Source organism: Neoarius graeffei, chromosome 18 (genome assembly GCF_027579695.1).
Source record: "Neoarius graeffei isolate fNeoGra1 chromosome 18, fNeoGra1.pri, whole genome shotgun sequence".
In the NCBI taxonomy this organism is placed as follows: domain Eukaryota; kingdom Metazoa; phylum Chordata; class Actinopteri; order Siluriformes; family Ariidae; genus Neoarius; species Neoarius graeffei.
The window spans coordinates 37,042,693-37,060,891 of NC_083586.1; the positions used below are offsets into that span (position 1 = coordinate 37,042,693).

Consider the following 18,199-nt stretch of genomic DNA (forward strand, 5'->3'; position numbering starts at 1 on the left):
CGGGAAAGGTTCTGTGTATTCTGTGCTCAGATATGATCAATTATGGAAACAGAGGAGCTAGAAACATCCAGGAGCACATCAAAACAAAAAAGCACAAAGGTACGTTTTACTTAAATTGTCAAAGATGGAGTCAGGAGGAATCTAATATATCGTTACGGTTACCTCCATTATCGCTCACGATATATATATAATTATATCTGTAGGTTTATAAACGGTTTAAACCATCATTGAATTTGAAAACATTCATATATCTCATCTCATTATCTGTAGCTGCTTTATCCTGTTCTACAGGGTCGCAGGCAAGCTGGAGCCTATCCCAGCTGACTACGGGCGAAAGGCGGGGTACACCCTGGACAAGTCGCCAGGTCATCACAGGGCTGACACATAGACACAGACAACCATTCACACTCACATTCACACCTACGGTCAATTTAGAGCCACCAGTTAACCTAACCTGCATGTCTTTGGACTGTGGGGGAAACCGGAGCACCCGGAGGAAACCCACGCGGACACGGGGAGAACATGCAAACTCCACACAGAAAGGCCCTCGCCGGCCCCGGGGCTCGAACCCGGACCTTCTTGCTGTGAGGCAACAGCGCTAACCACTACACCACCGTGTAAAAAATTTCTTCACCACCGTGCCGCCACATTCATATATATATATATATATATATATATATATATATATATATATATATATATAAAAAATGTGGGAAAGTTGGCAGACATTTCAGAGTTTTTTTAAATGTCCCATTCTCATCCCTGAGAACAGGATAAAGCGGCTAGAGATAATGAGATGAGATATTATAAGACAACAGAAGGGAATATGATCGAATAGAAAGCATTTTGAAGACGTAGAAAAGAATATGACAAAATGTTACACGTATTCTTTTTAGTTTGTAGAAAAGAATAGACAGTCATGACAATACAACAGAATAGATTAAAGTGCATATCACGGGTAAATTCAGGAGCAAGATCAGTGTAATTCTCCTGTTTTGTATTAAACTTTGGTCAAATATCTGTCGCATTCTGCATTCTCTGCAATTTTTTTACCTTGCGCAATACCAGAAAAATTCAGTTGAAATCAAGCCATTTGAGGCGAATTGGTCCGCCTCTGAAAAAACTTGGCATTTGGATTTCCCGGCAAACATTGATTTTGGTGACGTCGCGTGCGGGACGCCGCCCTCTAAATCCTACGTCAGCGCTGGTTTGTTTGAGAAAACGACCTGGTGGTTTTCTGCAAATTTCTTCAACGTTATCGCGTAATTATTAAAATGGTTAACAGATGTATCGTAGGAGGGTTTAGCAACACCAATCTTGATGGGATTAGTACTCATCGTTTCCCAAAAGACCTGACAATGAGAGAGAAATGGGAGCGCTTGGTCTACACAGGCTGTGCACTGAACCTGTGCAAGCTCGCGCAGCCTGTTGGCGCTTCCACAGGTAACGTCACGAATCTTGGGATTTTTCCAGACGCGTTTTGTTATTTTTTTTTTTTCTGCTGTAGACAGATGGCCTTGTGCAAAATTACCCTTCTGGATGAGTGTGTAAAGGGACATTCTTTCATATAAAAAAACACAAAATTGGTCCAGAATATGCCCATTAAAAGAAAGAGGAAGGGAATATTATGGAAATTGTATTGCGAAACACAAAAATCAAAAACAATTTGTTCACTGGAAGTTAATTTCTCCCTACAAACCAAATCAACAAAGCAGACAGGAAGTCTAGAAACACTAAATATGCGCTCATTCATGTTGCTTTTTTTGTCCTCTTTGTCGTTTTAGTAATAAGTCGGAGACGTTACCAGTGAGCACCAATAAGAATATTACCTGTGTGGGGCTCTCACCTGATGGAAATACAGCCATACTTGTTGACGAAGGTATCTGTGCTTTCTTATTTGTCGTTTTCTGATTTCTGTAATGAATGAAGTGGTGAATCGGTCACTAGTGTTCAATCATGCATTGTAGATGGAGCAGCCATTTTGGTCAGCTTGTTGACTCGAGCTGTCCTTCTCCAACATCACTTTCACAAGCCGGTCAACAGCATCCGCTTCTCTCCTGATGGCAAGTAAGTCGCTCTAAATGCACCCAAGCACCCATTTGGCTGGCACGTACAACTCTTATAACCTGTTTATTTACTGAAAGGCTTATTAATGATGTGGTCTTGTGTTTGCTTTCTATAGGAAGTTTGTGGTTACTAAAGAAAACGTCGCCCTAATGTACCATGCCCCTGGAAAGAACCGGGCCTTTAACGCGTTTGTTCTGGATAAGAGTTATTTTGGACCCTTCGATGAGACGACCTGCATCGACTGGACTGATGACTCCAAGTACAGCACTGCAACTAGACACCTCACTGCTCACAGCACACACCCTGTGTCTGAAATCACTCACTCGTTCACTACTCCCTATATAGGGAATTACAACCCCGATTCCAAAAAAGTTGGGACAAAGTACAAATTGTAAATAAAAACGGAATGCAATGATGTGGAAGTTTCAAAATTCCATATTTTATTCAGAATAGAACATAGATGACATATCAAATGTTTAAACTGAGAAAATGTATCATTTAAAGAGAAAAATTAGGTGATTTTAAATTTCACAACAACAACACATCTCAAAAAAGTTGGGACAAGGCCATGTTTACCACTGTGAGACATCCCCTTTTCTCTTTACAACAGTCTGTAAATGTCTGGGGACTGAGGAGACAAGTTGCTCAAATTTAGGGATAGGAATGTTAACCCATTCTTGTCTAATGTAGGATTCTAATTGCTCAACTGTCTTAGGCCTTTTTTGTCGTATCTTCCATTTTATGATGTGCCAAATGTTTTCTATGGGTGAAAGATCTGGACTGCAGGCTGGCCAGTTCAGTACCCGGACCCTTCTTCTACACAGCCATGATGCTGTAATTGATGCAGTATGTGGTTTGGCATTGTCATGTTGAAAAATGAAAGGTCTTCCCTGAAAGAGACGTTGTCTGGATGGGAGCATATGTTGCTCTAGAACCTGGATATACCTTTCAGCATTGATGGTGTCTTTCCAGATGTGTAAGCTGCCCATGCCACACACACTAATGCAACCCCATACCATCAGAGATGCAGGCTTCTGAACTGAGCGCTGATAACAACTTGGGTCGTCCTTCTCCTCTTTAGTCCGAATGACACGGCGTCCCTGATTTCCATAAAGAACTTCAAATTTTGATTCGTCTGACCACAGAACAGTTTTCCACTTTGCCACAGTCCATTTTAAATGAGCCTTGGCCCAGAGAAGACGTCTGCACTTCTGGATCATGTTTAGATACGGCTTCTTCTTTCAACTATAGAGTTTTAGCTGGCAATGGCGGATGGCACGGTGAATTGTGTTCACAGATAATGCTCTCTGGAAATATTCCTGAGCCCATTTTGTGATTTCCAATACAGAAGCATGCCTGTATGTGATGCAGTGCCGTCTAAGGGCCCGAAGATCATGGGCACCCAGTATGGTTTTCCGGCCTTGAGCCTTATGCACAGAGATTCTTCCAGATTCTCTGAATCTTTTGATGATATTATGCACTGTAGATGATGATATGTTCAAACTCTTTGCAATTTTACACTGTCGAACTCCTTTCTGATATTGCTCCACTATTTGTCGAAGCAGAATTAGGGGGATTGGTGATCCTCTTCCCATCTTTACTTCTGAGAGCCGCTGCCACTCCAAGATGCTCTTTTTATACCCAGTCATGTTAATGACCTATTGCCAATTGACCTAATGAGTTGCAATTTGGTCCTCCAGCTGCCACTCCAAGATGCTCTTTTTATACCCAGTCATGTTAATGACCTATTGCCAATTGACCTAATGAGTTGCAATTTGGTCCTCCAGCTGTTCCTTTTTTGTACCTTTAACTTTTCCAGCCTCTTATTGCCCCTGTCCCAACTTTTTTGAGATGTGTTGCTGTCATGAAATTTCAAATGAGCCAATATTTGGCATGAAATTTCAAAATGTCTCACTTTCGACATTTGATATGTTGTCTATGTTCTATTGTGAATACAATATCAGTTTTTGAGATTTGTAAATTATTGCATTCCGTTTTTATTTACAATTTGTACTTTGTCCCAACTTTTTTGGAATCGGGGTTGTACTATATAGAGGACTATATAGTGAGCTCATTGGTAAAATGGGGAAAAAAAACCGCTTTCAGACACTACTCCGTCGCGCTGGTATTTACGTCATTACTGTCGCAGAATTAAAACGTGCCAGATCAGTCGGCTGGTGGGTTTTCAGAATAATAAATACATGCATGTATTTTTGTGATAAATCCATATTATACTGAGCGTATTTCCCACATTAATCACTACAAAGTACCTGCATCTTTCAGTTTTTTTTAAAATCAAGGCTGAATACTTTCTTCTTTGCCTCTGCCTTTTATTAAATCAAATTTGAGACTTTTAATTTGATTTCTTTCAGTGCGACCGCAATGCATGATGGTATATATTGCTTTGGTTAGTGACCATCGTTGTACACTACTTTTCGTGATGCATTGTGGGATACTTTGAGTGCACCATATAGGGTGTAAATAATCCTCACTAAGGTTTTGGAGAGCACTACAAAATGGCGTCCTCACTATATATAGTGCCCTATATAGTGAGTAGGGAGCGATTTCAGACACAGGGACAGTGTCTTTAACCTAGGGCTAGATGAATTAGTTTTTTTAATCAAATGTTGACATTTCATGCAACAAACAATTTTTCTTTTTTTACTTTTGTGGTTAAGGTTATCAAAATGTATTGAGAATCACAATAAAATGTTTACAGATGATAACTTGTTAATCTAATGAATGTAGTACCTTCACCAGCATGATGGTGTTGTCTTCAAGTCTTTGGGAGCATGGTTTAGAAGATTTAACAAGTCAAGTCTAGAGGGGCATACGCACTGGAAGAGATTAGCAGCGATGTGGCAAACATAGATCACTCACTCGTTCACTAGTCCCTACTCACTACATAGGGAATTACTATATACAGTGGTGCTTGAAAGTTTGTGAACCCTTTAGAATTTTCTATATTTCTGCATAAATATGACCTAAAACATCATCAGATTTTCACACAAGTCCTAAAAGTAGATCAAGAGAACCCAGGTAAACAAATGAGACAAAAATATTATACTTGGTCATTTATTTTTTGAGGAAAATGACCCAATATTACATATCTGTGAGTGGCAAAAGTATGTGAACCTCTAGAATTAGCAGTTACCTTGAAGGTGAAATTAGAGTCAGGTGTTTTCAATCAATGGGATGACAATCAGGTGTGAGTGGGCACCCTGTTTTATTTAAAGAACAGGGATCTATCAAAGTCTGATCTTCACAACACATGTTTGTGGAAGTGTATCATGGCACGAACAAAGGAGATTTCTGAGGACCTCAGAGAAAGTGTTGTTGATGCTCATCAGGCTGGAAAATGTTACAAAATCATCTCTAAAGAGTTTGGACTCCACCAATCCACACTCAGACAGATTGTGTACAAATGGAGGAAATTCAAGACCATTGTTACCCTCCCCAGGAGTGGTCGACCAACAAAGATCACTCCAAGAGCAAGGCATGTAATAGTCGGCGAGGTCACAAAGGACACCAGGGCAACTTCTAAGCAACTGAAGGCCTCTCTCACATTGGCTAATGTTCATGAGTCCACCATCAGGAAAACACTGAACAACAATGGTGTGCATGGCAGGGTTGCAAGGAGAAAGCCACTGCTCTCCAAAAAGAACATAGCAAACTGCAGACAAGCAGCAAAAGATCACGTGGACAAGCCAGAAGGCTATTGGAAAAATGTTTTGTGGACGGATGAGACCAAAATAGAACTTTATAGTTTAAATGAGAAGTGTTATGTTTGGAGAAAGGAAAACACTGCATTCCAGCATAAGAACCTTATCCCATCTGTGAAACATGGTGGTGTAGTATCATGGTTTGGGCCTGTTTTGCATCTGGGCCAGGACGGCTTGCCATCATTGATGGAACAATGAATTCTGAATTATACCAGCGAATTCTAAAGGAAAATGTCAGGACATCTGTCCATGAACTGAATCTCAAGAGAAGGTGGGTCATGCAGCAAGACAACGACCCTAAGCACACAAGTCGTTCTACCAAAGAATGGTTAAAGAAGAATAAAGTGAATGTTTTGGAATGGCCAAGTCAAAGTCCTGACCTTAATCCAATCGAAATGTTGTGGAAGGACCTGAAGCGAGCAGTTCATGTGAGGAAACCCACCAACATCCCAGAGTTGAAGCTGTTCTGTACGGAGGAACGGGCTAAAATTCCTCCAAGCCGGTGTGCAGGACTGATCAGCAGTTACCAGAAACGTTTAGTTGCAGTTATTGCTGCACAAGGGGGTCACACCAGATACTGAAAGCAAAGGTTCACATACTTTTGCCACTCACAGATATGTAATATTGGATCATTTTCCTCAATAAATAAATGACCAAGTATGATATTTTTGTCTCATTTGTTTAACTGGGTTCTCTTTATCTACTTTTAGAACTTGTGTGAAAATCTGATGATGTTTTAGGTCATATTTATGCAGAAATATAGAAAATTCTAAAGGGTTCACAAACTTTCAAGCACCACTGTAGTGAGCTCATGAAAAAACACTTTCGGACACTATTACGTCACGCCTTTATTTCCGTCATCACTGTCGCACAATTAAAACGTGCCAGATCGCTAGCTGTGCTTTCTGCCATAATGGCATAATGTTTACTACGTTAAAAACAGTTAAACAAAATTCAGAAATATTCAGCGTATCATCAAAAGTCAAACGGAAATGTACTTACATTTATACATTATATTCTCTCATTGTTGCACTGGGTCCTCCTGTCTGTCATCTGCTTTTTTTTTTTTTTCTTCCCCTTCCAGTGTGACCTCAATACATGATGGGATATATTGCTTGGTTAGTGACCATCGGTGGTACATTACTTTTCATGATGCATTGTGGGATACTTTGAGTGCACTATATAGGATGTAATAATGCTCACTATACATTCGGACAGCACCTCAAAATGGCAACCTCACTATATAGTCCACTATATAGTGAGTAGGGAGTGATTTTGGACACAGGGCATAGGATGTCAGGAAATTTGGCGACTTGTAGTGATTTCCTGTGAAATACGGTACCAGTCAGAAGTTTGGAACCGCCTCTAATTCAGTGGTTTTTCATTATTTTAAAATTTTCTGAATTGTAGATTAATACTAAAGTCATCGACATTATGAAGAAATATATGGAATTATTTGGTAAACAAAAAAGTGTTAATCAAACCAGAATATGTTTTATATTTTAGATTCTTCAAAGTAGGCACCTTTTGCTTTGATGACAGCTTTGCACATCTTGGCATTTTCTCTTTACGAGGTAGTCACCTGGAATGGCTTTCAGTTTACAGCTGTGCCTTGTCAAGAGTTAATTTCTTGAATTTCTTGACCTCTTAATGTGTTTGAGACCATCAGTTGTGTTGTGAAGAGGTAGAGTTGGTATACAGTGAATGGCCCTATTTGAGTACTGTTCTAATCCATATTATGCCAAGAACTACTCAACTAAGTAAAGAAAAACGACAGTCCATCATTACCTTCAGAAATGAAGGTCAGTCAGTCCGAAAAATTTCAAGAATTTTGAAAGTATCCCCAGGTGCGGTCACAAAGACCATCAAACGTTATGATGAAACTGGCTCTCATCAGGACCGCCCCAGGAAAGGAAGACCTAGGGTTACCTCTGTTGCACAGGATAAGTTCATCAGAGTTACCAGCCTCAGAAACCGCAAGTTAACAGCACCCCAGATAAGAGCCCACCTAAATGCTTCACAGAGTTCAAGTAGCGCACACATCTCAACATCAACTGTTCAGAGAAGACTGCGTGAATCTGGACTTTATGGTTGAATTGCTGCAAAGAAGCCACTTCTAAGGAAGAACAACAAGAGGAAGAGAATAGCTTGGGCCAAGGAACACAAGGAATGGACATTAGACCAGTGGAAATCTGTCCTTTGGTCTGATGAGTCCAAATTAGAGATTTTTGGTTCCAATCGCCATGTCTTTGTAAGATGCAGAAAAGGTTAGCGGATGGTTCCTACATGTGTGGTTCCCACAGTGAAGTATGGAGGAGGAAGTGTGATGGTATGGGGGTGCTTTGCTGGTGACACTGTTGGCAATTTATTCAAAATCGAAGGCACACTTAACCAGCATGGCTACCACAGCATTCTGCAGCGACATGCCATCCCATCTGGTTTGTGCTTAGTGGGCCCATCATTTGTCTTTCAACAGGACAATGACCCAAAACACACTTCTAGGCTATGTAAGGGCAATTTGACCAAGAAAGAGGGTGATGGAGTGCTTCGTCAGATGACGTGGCCTCCACAATCACCTGATCTAAACCCAATTGAGATGGTTTGGGATGAGTTGGACCGCAGAGTGAAGGCAAAGCAGCCAACGAGTGCTCAGCACCTCTGGGAACTCCTTCAAGACTGTTGGAAAACCATTTCGAGTGATTACCTCATGAAGCTGATTGAGAGAATGTCAAGAGTGTGCAAAGCTGTAATCAAAGCAAAAGGTGCCTACTTTGAAGAATCTAAAATCTAAAACATATTTTGGTTTGATTAACATTTTAAAGTTTACTAAATGATTCCTTACGTGTTGCTGCATAGTCTGGATGACTTCAGTATTAATTTACAATGTAGAAAAAAAAATAAAAACATAGAATTTGAAGGTGTTTCCAAACTTTTGACTGGTACTGTAACCGTTGGCGAAATGAAGGGGGCGGGCACCGAGTTAAACTAATCTCAAGTTTGAGGCGACTGCTAATGGGAGCAAAGGATACAGTTGACTGACAAATGATCCCAACACTGAGTTTGGTGGGGCGTATACTTGGGCAACCAGAGCCTTTCACCGACAACACAAATGGCCGCTGAGTGGATCACTGTATATGTGGACAGCCCATAATTAACCCCGCCGACAGTAGTCGGCGGGGTTATTATTTTCACCTGCGTCAGTCTGTGTGTGTGTGTGTATCTGTCTGTCTGTCTGTCTGTCTGTCTGTCTGTCTGTCTGTGTGTCTGCAAGATATCTCAAGAACCAATGGATCGATTTGGACCAAATTTTGTACATGTGTTGCCAGTCACCCAGGAAGGAAACCATTAAATTTTGGAGGTCAAAGGTCAAGGTCATGGCAGAACTTCGAAATTTTCGCCCAATGTATTTTAATAGGGAAAAGGCGGGGTTTGCACTCGTTAGAGTGTCCCTGTCTAGTTATTCTTGTTACTAATTTGTATTCCTCGAATACCCTTGAAATAGATGTTACAGGTCAGAATTGTAGGTCAGGTGGAATTTTTCAACCTAGGTTAGAATTTTTAACCCAGTTCATAATTTGCTATTTGTATTACGGAGACTTAGGCCCAATCCCAATTCTAATTTCTACCCCTCCCCCTTCCCCTCCGCCTTCCCCTTGGCCCTTCCCCTTGAAACTGAGCTACAAGGGATAGGGCTTGAAATTCAACCCCTACGTATTGGGATAGCCCTTCAACGATCGCATACGTCATCGCGTACCTCCGTCAGCGTTTACGTTAGCAAAACGCGACCAAATGCGTCATTGGCTGCGACCAGCCGCTACAGTCAGAGCCAGAGGCAGAACCAGAAATCTCTGCTGGCAGGGTGTGATTTGTTAACTAACACCACTGAATGGGATATCTTTGGCACTTCGTGCACCACGTCCGACAGAATGAGGTGTCAGAACACTCATGTAAACAATAAAAGCGAGAATAACAGAACAAAACGTACGCAGTCAAGCAACCGAAAACAATACTCACTCCCAAAGCTTTTTAGCAGCAGCTTGGATTTCAGAAATCGCTGCTCATTCTCAGCTCGAAAGCGAATCAAGCGGCGTGTTTCCTCTGGATAACAACTTAAAACACGTAAATAATGGAGAAAATACATTTATGACAATCTTTCGCCGCGGGAACCGCCATCTTTCTGAAATCCGCATGAAATCTCGCTGAAATCCGCATGGCATTGTGGGAAATCACTCAAACCCCTTCGTTCGGAGTCAGCTCCAGGAAAATCTCCGTTTGGAGGGGTACAGAAGCCCTTCCCCTACCCCTCCGCGTTAACTGGGATTGGGATACCCCTACCCCTTCACGTGAACGCGCAAAATGGAGGGGAAGGGCCAAGGGGTTGGTCCAAGGGGTGAAATGGGATTCGGCCTTACTACATCTAGAGTTAGGTTTAGGATTTGGGAAGACTTTGTATTTTAAACTACTTGATGATGTAATAAGACTGGACTCCTTAATAAATTCAAAATATATATCACTCCTTCCATTGCAGTTGTCGCTGGTGTAGTGGTTAAGATGTTGGGTTACGAATGCTAATTAGGTAGATAGGAATAGACAGACAGACAAGAGGAAATACTAGGTAGGTGTACAGTGCCTTGAAAAAGTATTCATACCCCATGAACTTTTTCACATTTTTCTACCTTACAACCACGAACTTAAAAGTTTTTTGTTGAGATTTTATGTGATAGACCAACACAGAGTAGCACATAATTGTGAAGTGAAACAAAAATGATAAATGGTCTTCAAAATTTTAAACAAATAAAAATCTGAAAAATGTGGTGTGCATTAGTATTCAGCCCCCTGTACTCTGATACCTCTAAATACAATCCAGTGCAATCAATTGCCTTCAGAAGTCATCTAATTAGTTAATAGAGTCCTACTGTGTGCAATTTACTCTCAGCATAAATACACTTGTTCTGTGGAGGCCTCAGTGGTTTGTTAGAGAACACTGAAGAACAAACAGCATCATGAAGACCAAAGAACTCACCAGACAGGTCAGGGATAAAGTTCTGGAGAAGTTTAAAGCAGGGTTATGTTATAAAAAAAATGTCCCAAGCTCTGAACATCTCAAGAAGCACTGTTCGATCCATCATTCAAAAATGGAAAAAGTATGGCACAACTGCAAACCTACCAAGACATGGCCGTCCACCTAAACTGACAGAGCGAGCAAGGAGAGCACTGGTCAGAGAAGCAGCCAAGAGGCCCATGATCACTCTGGAGGAGCTGCAGAAATCCACAGCTCAGGTGGGAGAATCTGAGCACAGGACAACTATAAATCATACACTCCACAAATCTGGCCTTTTTGGAAGAGTGGCAAAAAGAAAGCCATTGTTGAAAGACAGGCATAATAAGCCATGTAGGGGACACAACAAACATGTGGAAGAAGGTGCTTTGGTCAGAGGAGACCAAAGTTGAACTTTTTGGCCTAAATGCAAAGCGCTATGTGTGGCGGAAAACTAACACTGCTCATCACCCTGCACACACCATCCCCACTGTGAAACATGGTGGTGGCAGCATCATGCTATGGGGATGCTTTTCTTCAGCAGGGACAGGGAAGCTGGTCAGAGTTGATGGGAAGATGGATGGAACTAAATACAGGGAAATCCTGGAAGAAAACCTGTTGGAGGCTGCAAAAGACTTAAGACTAGGAAGGAGATTCACCTTCCAGCAAGACAATGACCCTAAACATACAGCCAGAGCTACAATGGAATGGTTTAGATCAAAGAATATTCATGTGTTAGAATGGCCCAGTCAAAGTCCAGACCTAAATCCCATTGAGCATCTGTGGCAAGACTTGAAAATTGCTGTTCACAGACGCTCTCCATCCAATCTGGCTGAGCTTGAGCTATTTTGCAAAGAAGAATGGGCAAAAATTTCAGTGTCTAGATGTGCAAAGCTGGTAGAGACATACCACAAAAGACTTGCAGCTGTAATTGCAGCAAAAGGTGGCTCTACAGTACAAAGTATTGACGCAGGGGGGCTGAATACTAATGCACACCACATTTTTACCCCCAGTGTGACAAGCGGGTGCGTGACCAGCGCCTTCATGGCTGCAGGAGTGGACGGCTGCTTGCTTGCGCTGGATTACCTCCTCCCCTCTCCCTTCCCCCCTTACCCCCCTCAAGTCCCGTGTTTAAAGTGTACTTGTGTTGTTGTGTGCTTATGTGCAAAGGTTTTTTAAATGTTCCCACACTGTACTCCTGACAGGAGCATAGTGGGGGGGGGTGTTCTTTTTTTCCTTATCTCTCCTCATGTTGTGTTTCCTTTTATCTTCATCCCTGTCTTCCTGTCCTGTCTACCCTATGTCAATTGTATGTTGTATATGTACGGACAGGTTGACGGCTAATTTCGCTGGTACATGTGACTAGTGACAATAAAGGGCTTATCATCATTATCATCATTTTTCAGATTTTTATTTGTTTAAAATTTTGGAGACCATTTATCATTTTCGTTTCACTTCACAATTATGTGCTACTCTGTGTTGGTCTATCACATAAAATCTCAATAAAAAACTTTTAAGTTCTTGGTTGTAAGGTGGAAAAATGCGAAAAAGCGCAAGGGGTATGAATACTTTTTCAAGGCACTGTAAAAAGAGAGGAAGTGGATGGAAGAAAGAAAAACAAAAGAAGTGATGAAAATCTCTTTTAAGAATCTTCAATAATCCAAAATTTTACCAAGGTTGGAAATTATGAACTACATTAAAAAATTGTTTAAAAAATCACCTAGGTTGAAATTTTTTGACCTGTAACATATACTTCTTATCAGTGTTGTAGTCAAGTCCGAGTCCAGTCTTGAGTCCCCAGTGTTCAAGTCCGAGTCAAGTCTAAGTCATAAAAGAAAATTTCGAGTCAGGTCCGAGTGGAGTCCATGATTGATCGGAGTCAAGTCCGAGAACAAGACTCCAACTGCACCATTTGACGGTGGCTGTTGCTGCCTTTGTGTGAAAGCGTCTCTGCTACTGTGTTGGACTAACGTTACTGCTTGACTGCCCCATTTTAGTTAACAGGCTACAGATACAAAGCTTGTTCATCACTCAGCAAGCTCCACCCACTATCAACAGGGCAAATAACATGAGAGAGGGTCAACACTAGCTAGTTCATCAGTCAGCAAGCCCCGCTATCAACAGAGCAATGAACATAGCGTGTCACTTCCTTCTCTGGGTGGAGTCTTACTAAATGACGATTAAAGTTCGAGGTTGTCCCCGTCATCTCCTCGATAGTTCTTCTACATATGGAACATTTTTTCCCACTGCACGAGGAGTCTGTATAAGCAAAGTGGACAATCCTAGAGGCTTCTCTCCAGGCATTTTAGCGCCATTAACGTTAGTTTGTTCCTGAGCATGACGTACAGTGGGGAAAACAAGTATTTGATCCCTTGCTGATTTTGTTGGTTTGGCTACTAATAAAGACTCGATCAGTCTGTAATATTAATGGTAGGTGTAGTCTAACATGCTGAGACAGAATATCACAAAGAAAATCAAGAAATCGACTTTAAAGAATTTGTATTAATTTATTTGCATTTTATTGAGGAAAATAAGTATTTGAACCCTCTTGCCAAAAGGACTTAGTACTTTGTGGCAAACCCCTTATTAGCAAGCACAGAGGTCAGACGTTTTTTGTAGTTGATGACCAGGTTTCTGCACATATTAGGAGGAATTTTGGTCCACTCTTCTTTGCAAATGACCTCTAAATCATCAAGATTCCGTGGCTGTCGCTTGGCAACTCTGAGCTTCAGCTCTCTCCATAGATTTTCTATAGGATTCAGGTCCGGAGACTGGCTGGGCCACTCCATGACCTTGATATGTTTCTTCTTCAGCCATTCCTTGGTTGCCTTGGCTGTATGCTTTGGGTCATTATCCTGCTGGAAGACCCATCCACGACCCATTTTAAGCTTCCTGGCAGAGGGAAGGAGGTTTTCACTTAGGATTTTACGGTACATGGCTCCGTCCATCCTCCCATTGATACGGTGAAGTAGCCCTGTGCCCTGTGCAGAAAAACACCCCCAAAGCATAATGTTACCACCTCCATGCTTGACAGTGGGGATGGTGTTCTTGGGGTCATAAGCAGCATGTCTCTCCCTCCAGATACGACGGGTTGAATTGATGCCAAAGAGCTCAATTTTGGTCTCATCTGACAATAACACCTTCTCCCAGTCACTCTCCAAGTCATTCAGATGTTCATTGGCAAAGTTCAGGAGGGCCTGCACATGTGCTTTCTTAAGCAGGGGTACTTTGCGAGCACTGCAAGATGTTAGACCGTTGCGGTGTAAAGTGTTACCAACTGTTTGCTTGGTGACTGTGATCCGAGCTGCTTTAAGATCATCCACTAACTCTGCCCGTGTTGTATTAGGTCTATTTCTCACCGTTCTCATGATCCTGGAAACCCCACGAGGTGAGATCTTGTTTGGAGCCCCAGACCTAGGTCGATTGATGATCATGTTGTGAGTCTTGTACTTGCGCACAATTGCACCAACAGTTGTCACCTTAACGCCCAGCTTCTTGCTAATGGTTTTGTAGCCCATACCGGTCTTGTGCAGGTCTACAATCTTCTCCCTTAAATCCACAGAAAGCTCTTTAGTCTTTCCCATGTTGGAGAGTTTGGAGTCTGACAAACTGATTGATTCTGTGGCCAGGTGGCTTTTATACAAGTCATTAGTGATATCAGGTGTCTTCAATTTAGGTGACAAGGTAATTTGGAGAGTCTAACTTGTCTGTATTAACAAGAACTCTTGATGGTTACTAGGGGATCAAATACTTCTTTTTCTCAATAAAATGCAAATAAATTAATATAGATGTTTAAAAGTTATTTTCTGGATTTTCTTTTTGATATTCTGTCTCCACATGTCAGAATACACCTACCATTAAAATTACAGACTGATCAAGTCTTTCTTAGTGGGTAAACCAACAAAATCAGCAAGGGATCAAATACTTGTTTTCCCCACTGTATGAACAGGTGAATGTGCGTTCTCTTGCACAAAAGTAGTATAAAAATTAATGTAGATGTAAATATCTTACGCCAAATTATTATGGCATGTTACAAAAAATAAAGAAAAAAATCTGAGTCCTCGTCTCCAATTTACGAGTCCGAATGCAGTTAATGCACAAGTCCGAGTCATCAGTGCTCAAGTCCAAGTCAAGTCACGAGTCCTTAAAATTCGGGTACAAGTCAGACTCGAGTCTGAGTCCTGGACTCGGGCACTACAAGCCTGCTTCATAGTGGTTTCTGAATGGCATAGCAGGAAAAGGTTGGATCAGTTGTCTGGAGATTGCAGTTTGAATCCCAACAAGGCCACCGTCATCCATGCTAAGACCATGCTCTCTAAGTGGGAGGGCATTCCCTCTGGCGTACACTTGCTCCCTTGTCAATCATAGCGATACTAGCCAATCGTGGGCATCAGTGAGCTCATGTACTCAGAAGCTGACATATATCATTTGCCTCCATGTGTGTTATGTGCCCTGTGACGTGGTTTTAAAAAAATTAGGTTGGATCTTTTCACGTGTTCTCTAAGAAGCATGTGCTGGTGCTCACTCTCCCCAGTTGGTAGCTGTTGTATGAGGGAGTTAGCTGGCTGGTGGGTGTGAATTTGCCATGACATATTGGCTTTAAACAGGAAGGAATTTATTGAAGAAAAACTACTTCAGACATATTTGCGCTTGGTATCTAATTCTGTTCATGTGCTGGTGGTGGTGTTCTTCTTTTGGCTGTTCCCATTAGGGATCGCCACAGCAGATAATGTCCCTCCATTTCCTCCTGTCCTCCGTATCTTTTTCTATCGCACCAACCATCCTCATGTCCTCCTTCACCACATCCATAAATCTCATCTTTGCTCTTCCTCTTTTCCTTCTCCCTGGCAACTCCATCTCCAGCATTCTTTTCCCAATATACCCTGCATCTCTCCTCTGTACGTCTCCAAACCATCTCGATCTCACCTCTCTGGCTTTGTCCCCAAGCCATCTTACATGTCCTGTCCCTCTGATATTCTCATTTCTAATCCTGTCCAAATTTGTCACTCCCAGTGAGAATCTCAGCATCTTCAGCGATGCTACCTCCAGTTCAAATCAAAGTCCTTCCCACACCATGTGGCGCATAGGGCAGAGCCGATCTCCGTTTCCCTCGGCCTCTCGCCTATTACATAGCTAGGGTTACAGTGGGGGGGCTAGTCCTCTGGTAACCACGAGAGTTTGACTCCCCACTCGCATCTGTATTGCAGCGTGCCTTGCCAGACGGCAGTAGGTACCATTTTTATGATGGTCTTTGGTATGACCTGACCGTGAGTAGAACTCGCGATCTCCCGATCGAGAGGCGGACACGCTAACCACTAGACCAACTCGCGGTACCTCCAGTTCAGCCTCCTATCTTTTTGTCAGTGCCGCTGTCTCCAAACCATACAACATCGCTGCTCTTACTACTGTCTTGTACACTTTCCCTTTCTCTCTTGCTGGCAACCTTTTGTCACAAATCAATCCTGACATTGTCCTCTCCTCCATCCATTCCAACCTGCTTATACTCTCTTCTTCACTTCTCTTCCGCACTCGCCATTACTTTGTACAGTTGACCCCAGATATTTGAACTCCTCTGCTTTGACCACCTCTATTCCTTGTAGCTGTACCATTTCACTGTCCTCACCCTCATTCACATACACGTATGTGAATATATATACGTATATATACACGTATGTGAACATGTTGCTGGTTACAATGATAATTTCATATAAATCCTACAAACATTCATCCACTCGTTCTTGAGATACCATGTTTACAAGAATCTCGTACAATGGCACATAAAAATATTTCCATTTATAGCATTTTTTGTGATTGGAGAGAGTAAAACTTAGCCCAAGATCAGTCCCACCCACTTTATAATATTTAACAGTTATTCCATGAAATCGAGTCGTACATGAGCTGATAGCTGACGAGGCGCATAGCACCAAGTCGGCTATAAGCCGTGTACAATGAGATTGAGTGGAATAACTGTTTTATTCTATCCACATTCACTGGATTTTGATAAACAGATCATTTTTATTTTTATTTTTTGCAAGTTTGATAAATAAAAACTTTATACAAAACGTCCGACAAAATAATTTCCTCTTAGAATGTAAACAAACCGGCGAAATTACAGTAGCAATTTGTGAAAAATGCGACAATAATAATAATTCTTGAAAAAAAAGATATGTTCTTACCATCAAATACTTTCATTCCATATTTTGTTGCTTTTTTATTTTTTGGGGGTGTTGTTTTCGAGTTGAGTTTTTATTTCGTCCTCAGTTGGTTCAGTAACATGCTCCGCCATTTTGTTTTTCTCTACTCATGGTATATGAGCTGATATCCTAGTAGTAAAGTAGGCAATCAGAGCGCATGATTACTCATATCCAATGAATGTGGATAGAATGAAAAAAGATAAATGCTCTCAGAGGTCATATACACAATGGAAACCACTAATCATTCATTAAAGAACTGAAGTCATTTTTAAACTTGCTTTATTTCTTAATTAACGTGTTATTACGTTTTCGGTTTTAGTAACCTTATATCGTGACTCGTATTGGTAACTAATTGCAATTAAATATTATACTTATCGGCCTATTCGGTTTTTAGCCATGCTGAATTTAGTTCGTTTGGTCCATGGCAGGCGTCGCTTATCCGCACGATCTTCACGAGACTTGTGCAAGACTTCGAAACGTGAAGTGTCAGCCAGGTGTCAGTGCCGCCATTTTGAAAACTGTTTTCCAAACGAAATATTGCACAAAAACAAGTTTAAATGACGATTACTGCCTACTTTATTCAAACTTTCCCTATTGCTATCAAAACAAACAAAACTTCCAGCTTGATTATGTCAGCATTCGAAAGAGGGCGTGCGCGTCTTTTGACAATGTCGGCAGATGTTGGTCACTTTGATTTCCGCTGTACGTTTTACTTCCGTCCTACGATGTCTCGCACAGGTCTCAACGAATCTCGTTTACGGCCATTGCTTTGACATATGGACTGATATATTACAGAGCATATTTCAAACACTCATAACTTGCTATAGCAGTGACAAAATAGCTATCAGAAATGCATTCCTATATTTAATAAAATGAGATAAATAGAATTTTGATGATAGAAAAATTTGCCTTTAGTTCTCCTTTAATTGTACTGTGTTTCCTGTCACTACATGATTTACATTAACTCTCTTCAAAGCAACCACAAGTTTCATTTTTAAGTGAAAACTTTAATCTGGTCTTTGTTGTCTCAGGTGCTTTGCAGTGGGGAGTAAAGACATGACCACATGGATATTTGGAGCGGAGCGATGGGCAAATCTGATCTACTACTCTATTGGAGGCCATAAGGACATCATCGTGGGATGCTTCTTCGAGAAGGACAGTCTGGACGTAAGTTAATT

The 18,199-nt window shown here is 41.4% G+C and overlaps 1 protein-coding gene across 1 annotated transcript in view; it reads left to right on the forward strand.

The window, feature by feature from the left end:
* The window catches only part of pwp2h (PWP2 small subunit processome component), a 79,226-nt gene that overhangs the window by 11,696 nt on the left and 49,331 nt on the right, over positions 1–18,199 (forward strand). The window contains exons 3-6 of the mRNA XM_060898760.1: positions 1,785–1,879; positions 1,968–2,067; positions 2,183–2,326; positions 18,053–18,188. Coding sequence (XP_060754743.1) covers positions 1,785–1,879; positions 1,968–2,067; positions 2,183–2,326; positions 18,053–18,188 — 475 coding nt within the window. The remainder of the gene's footprint in view (positions 1–1,784; positions 1,880–1,967; positions 2,068–2,182; positions 2,327–18,052; positions 18,189–18,199) is intronic.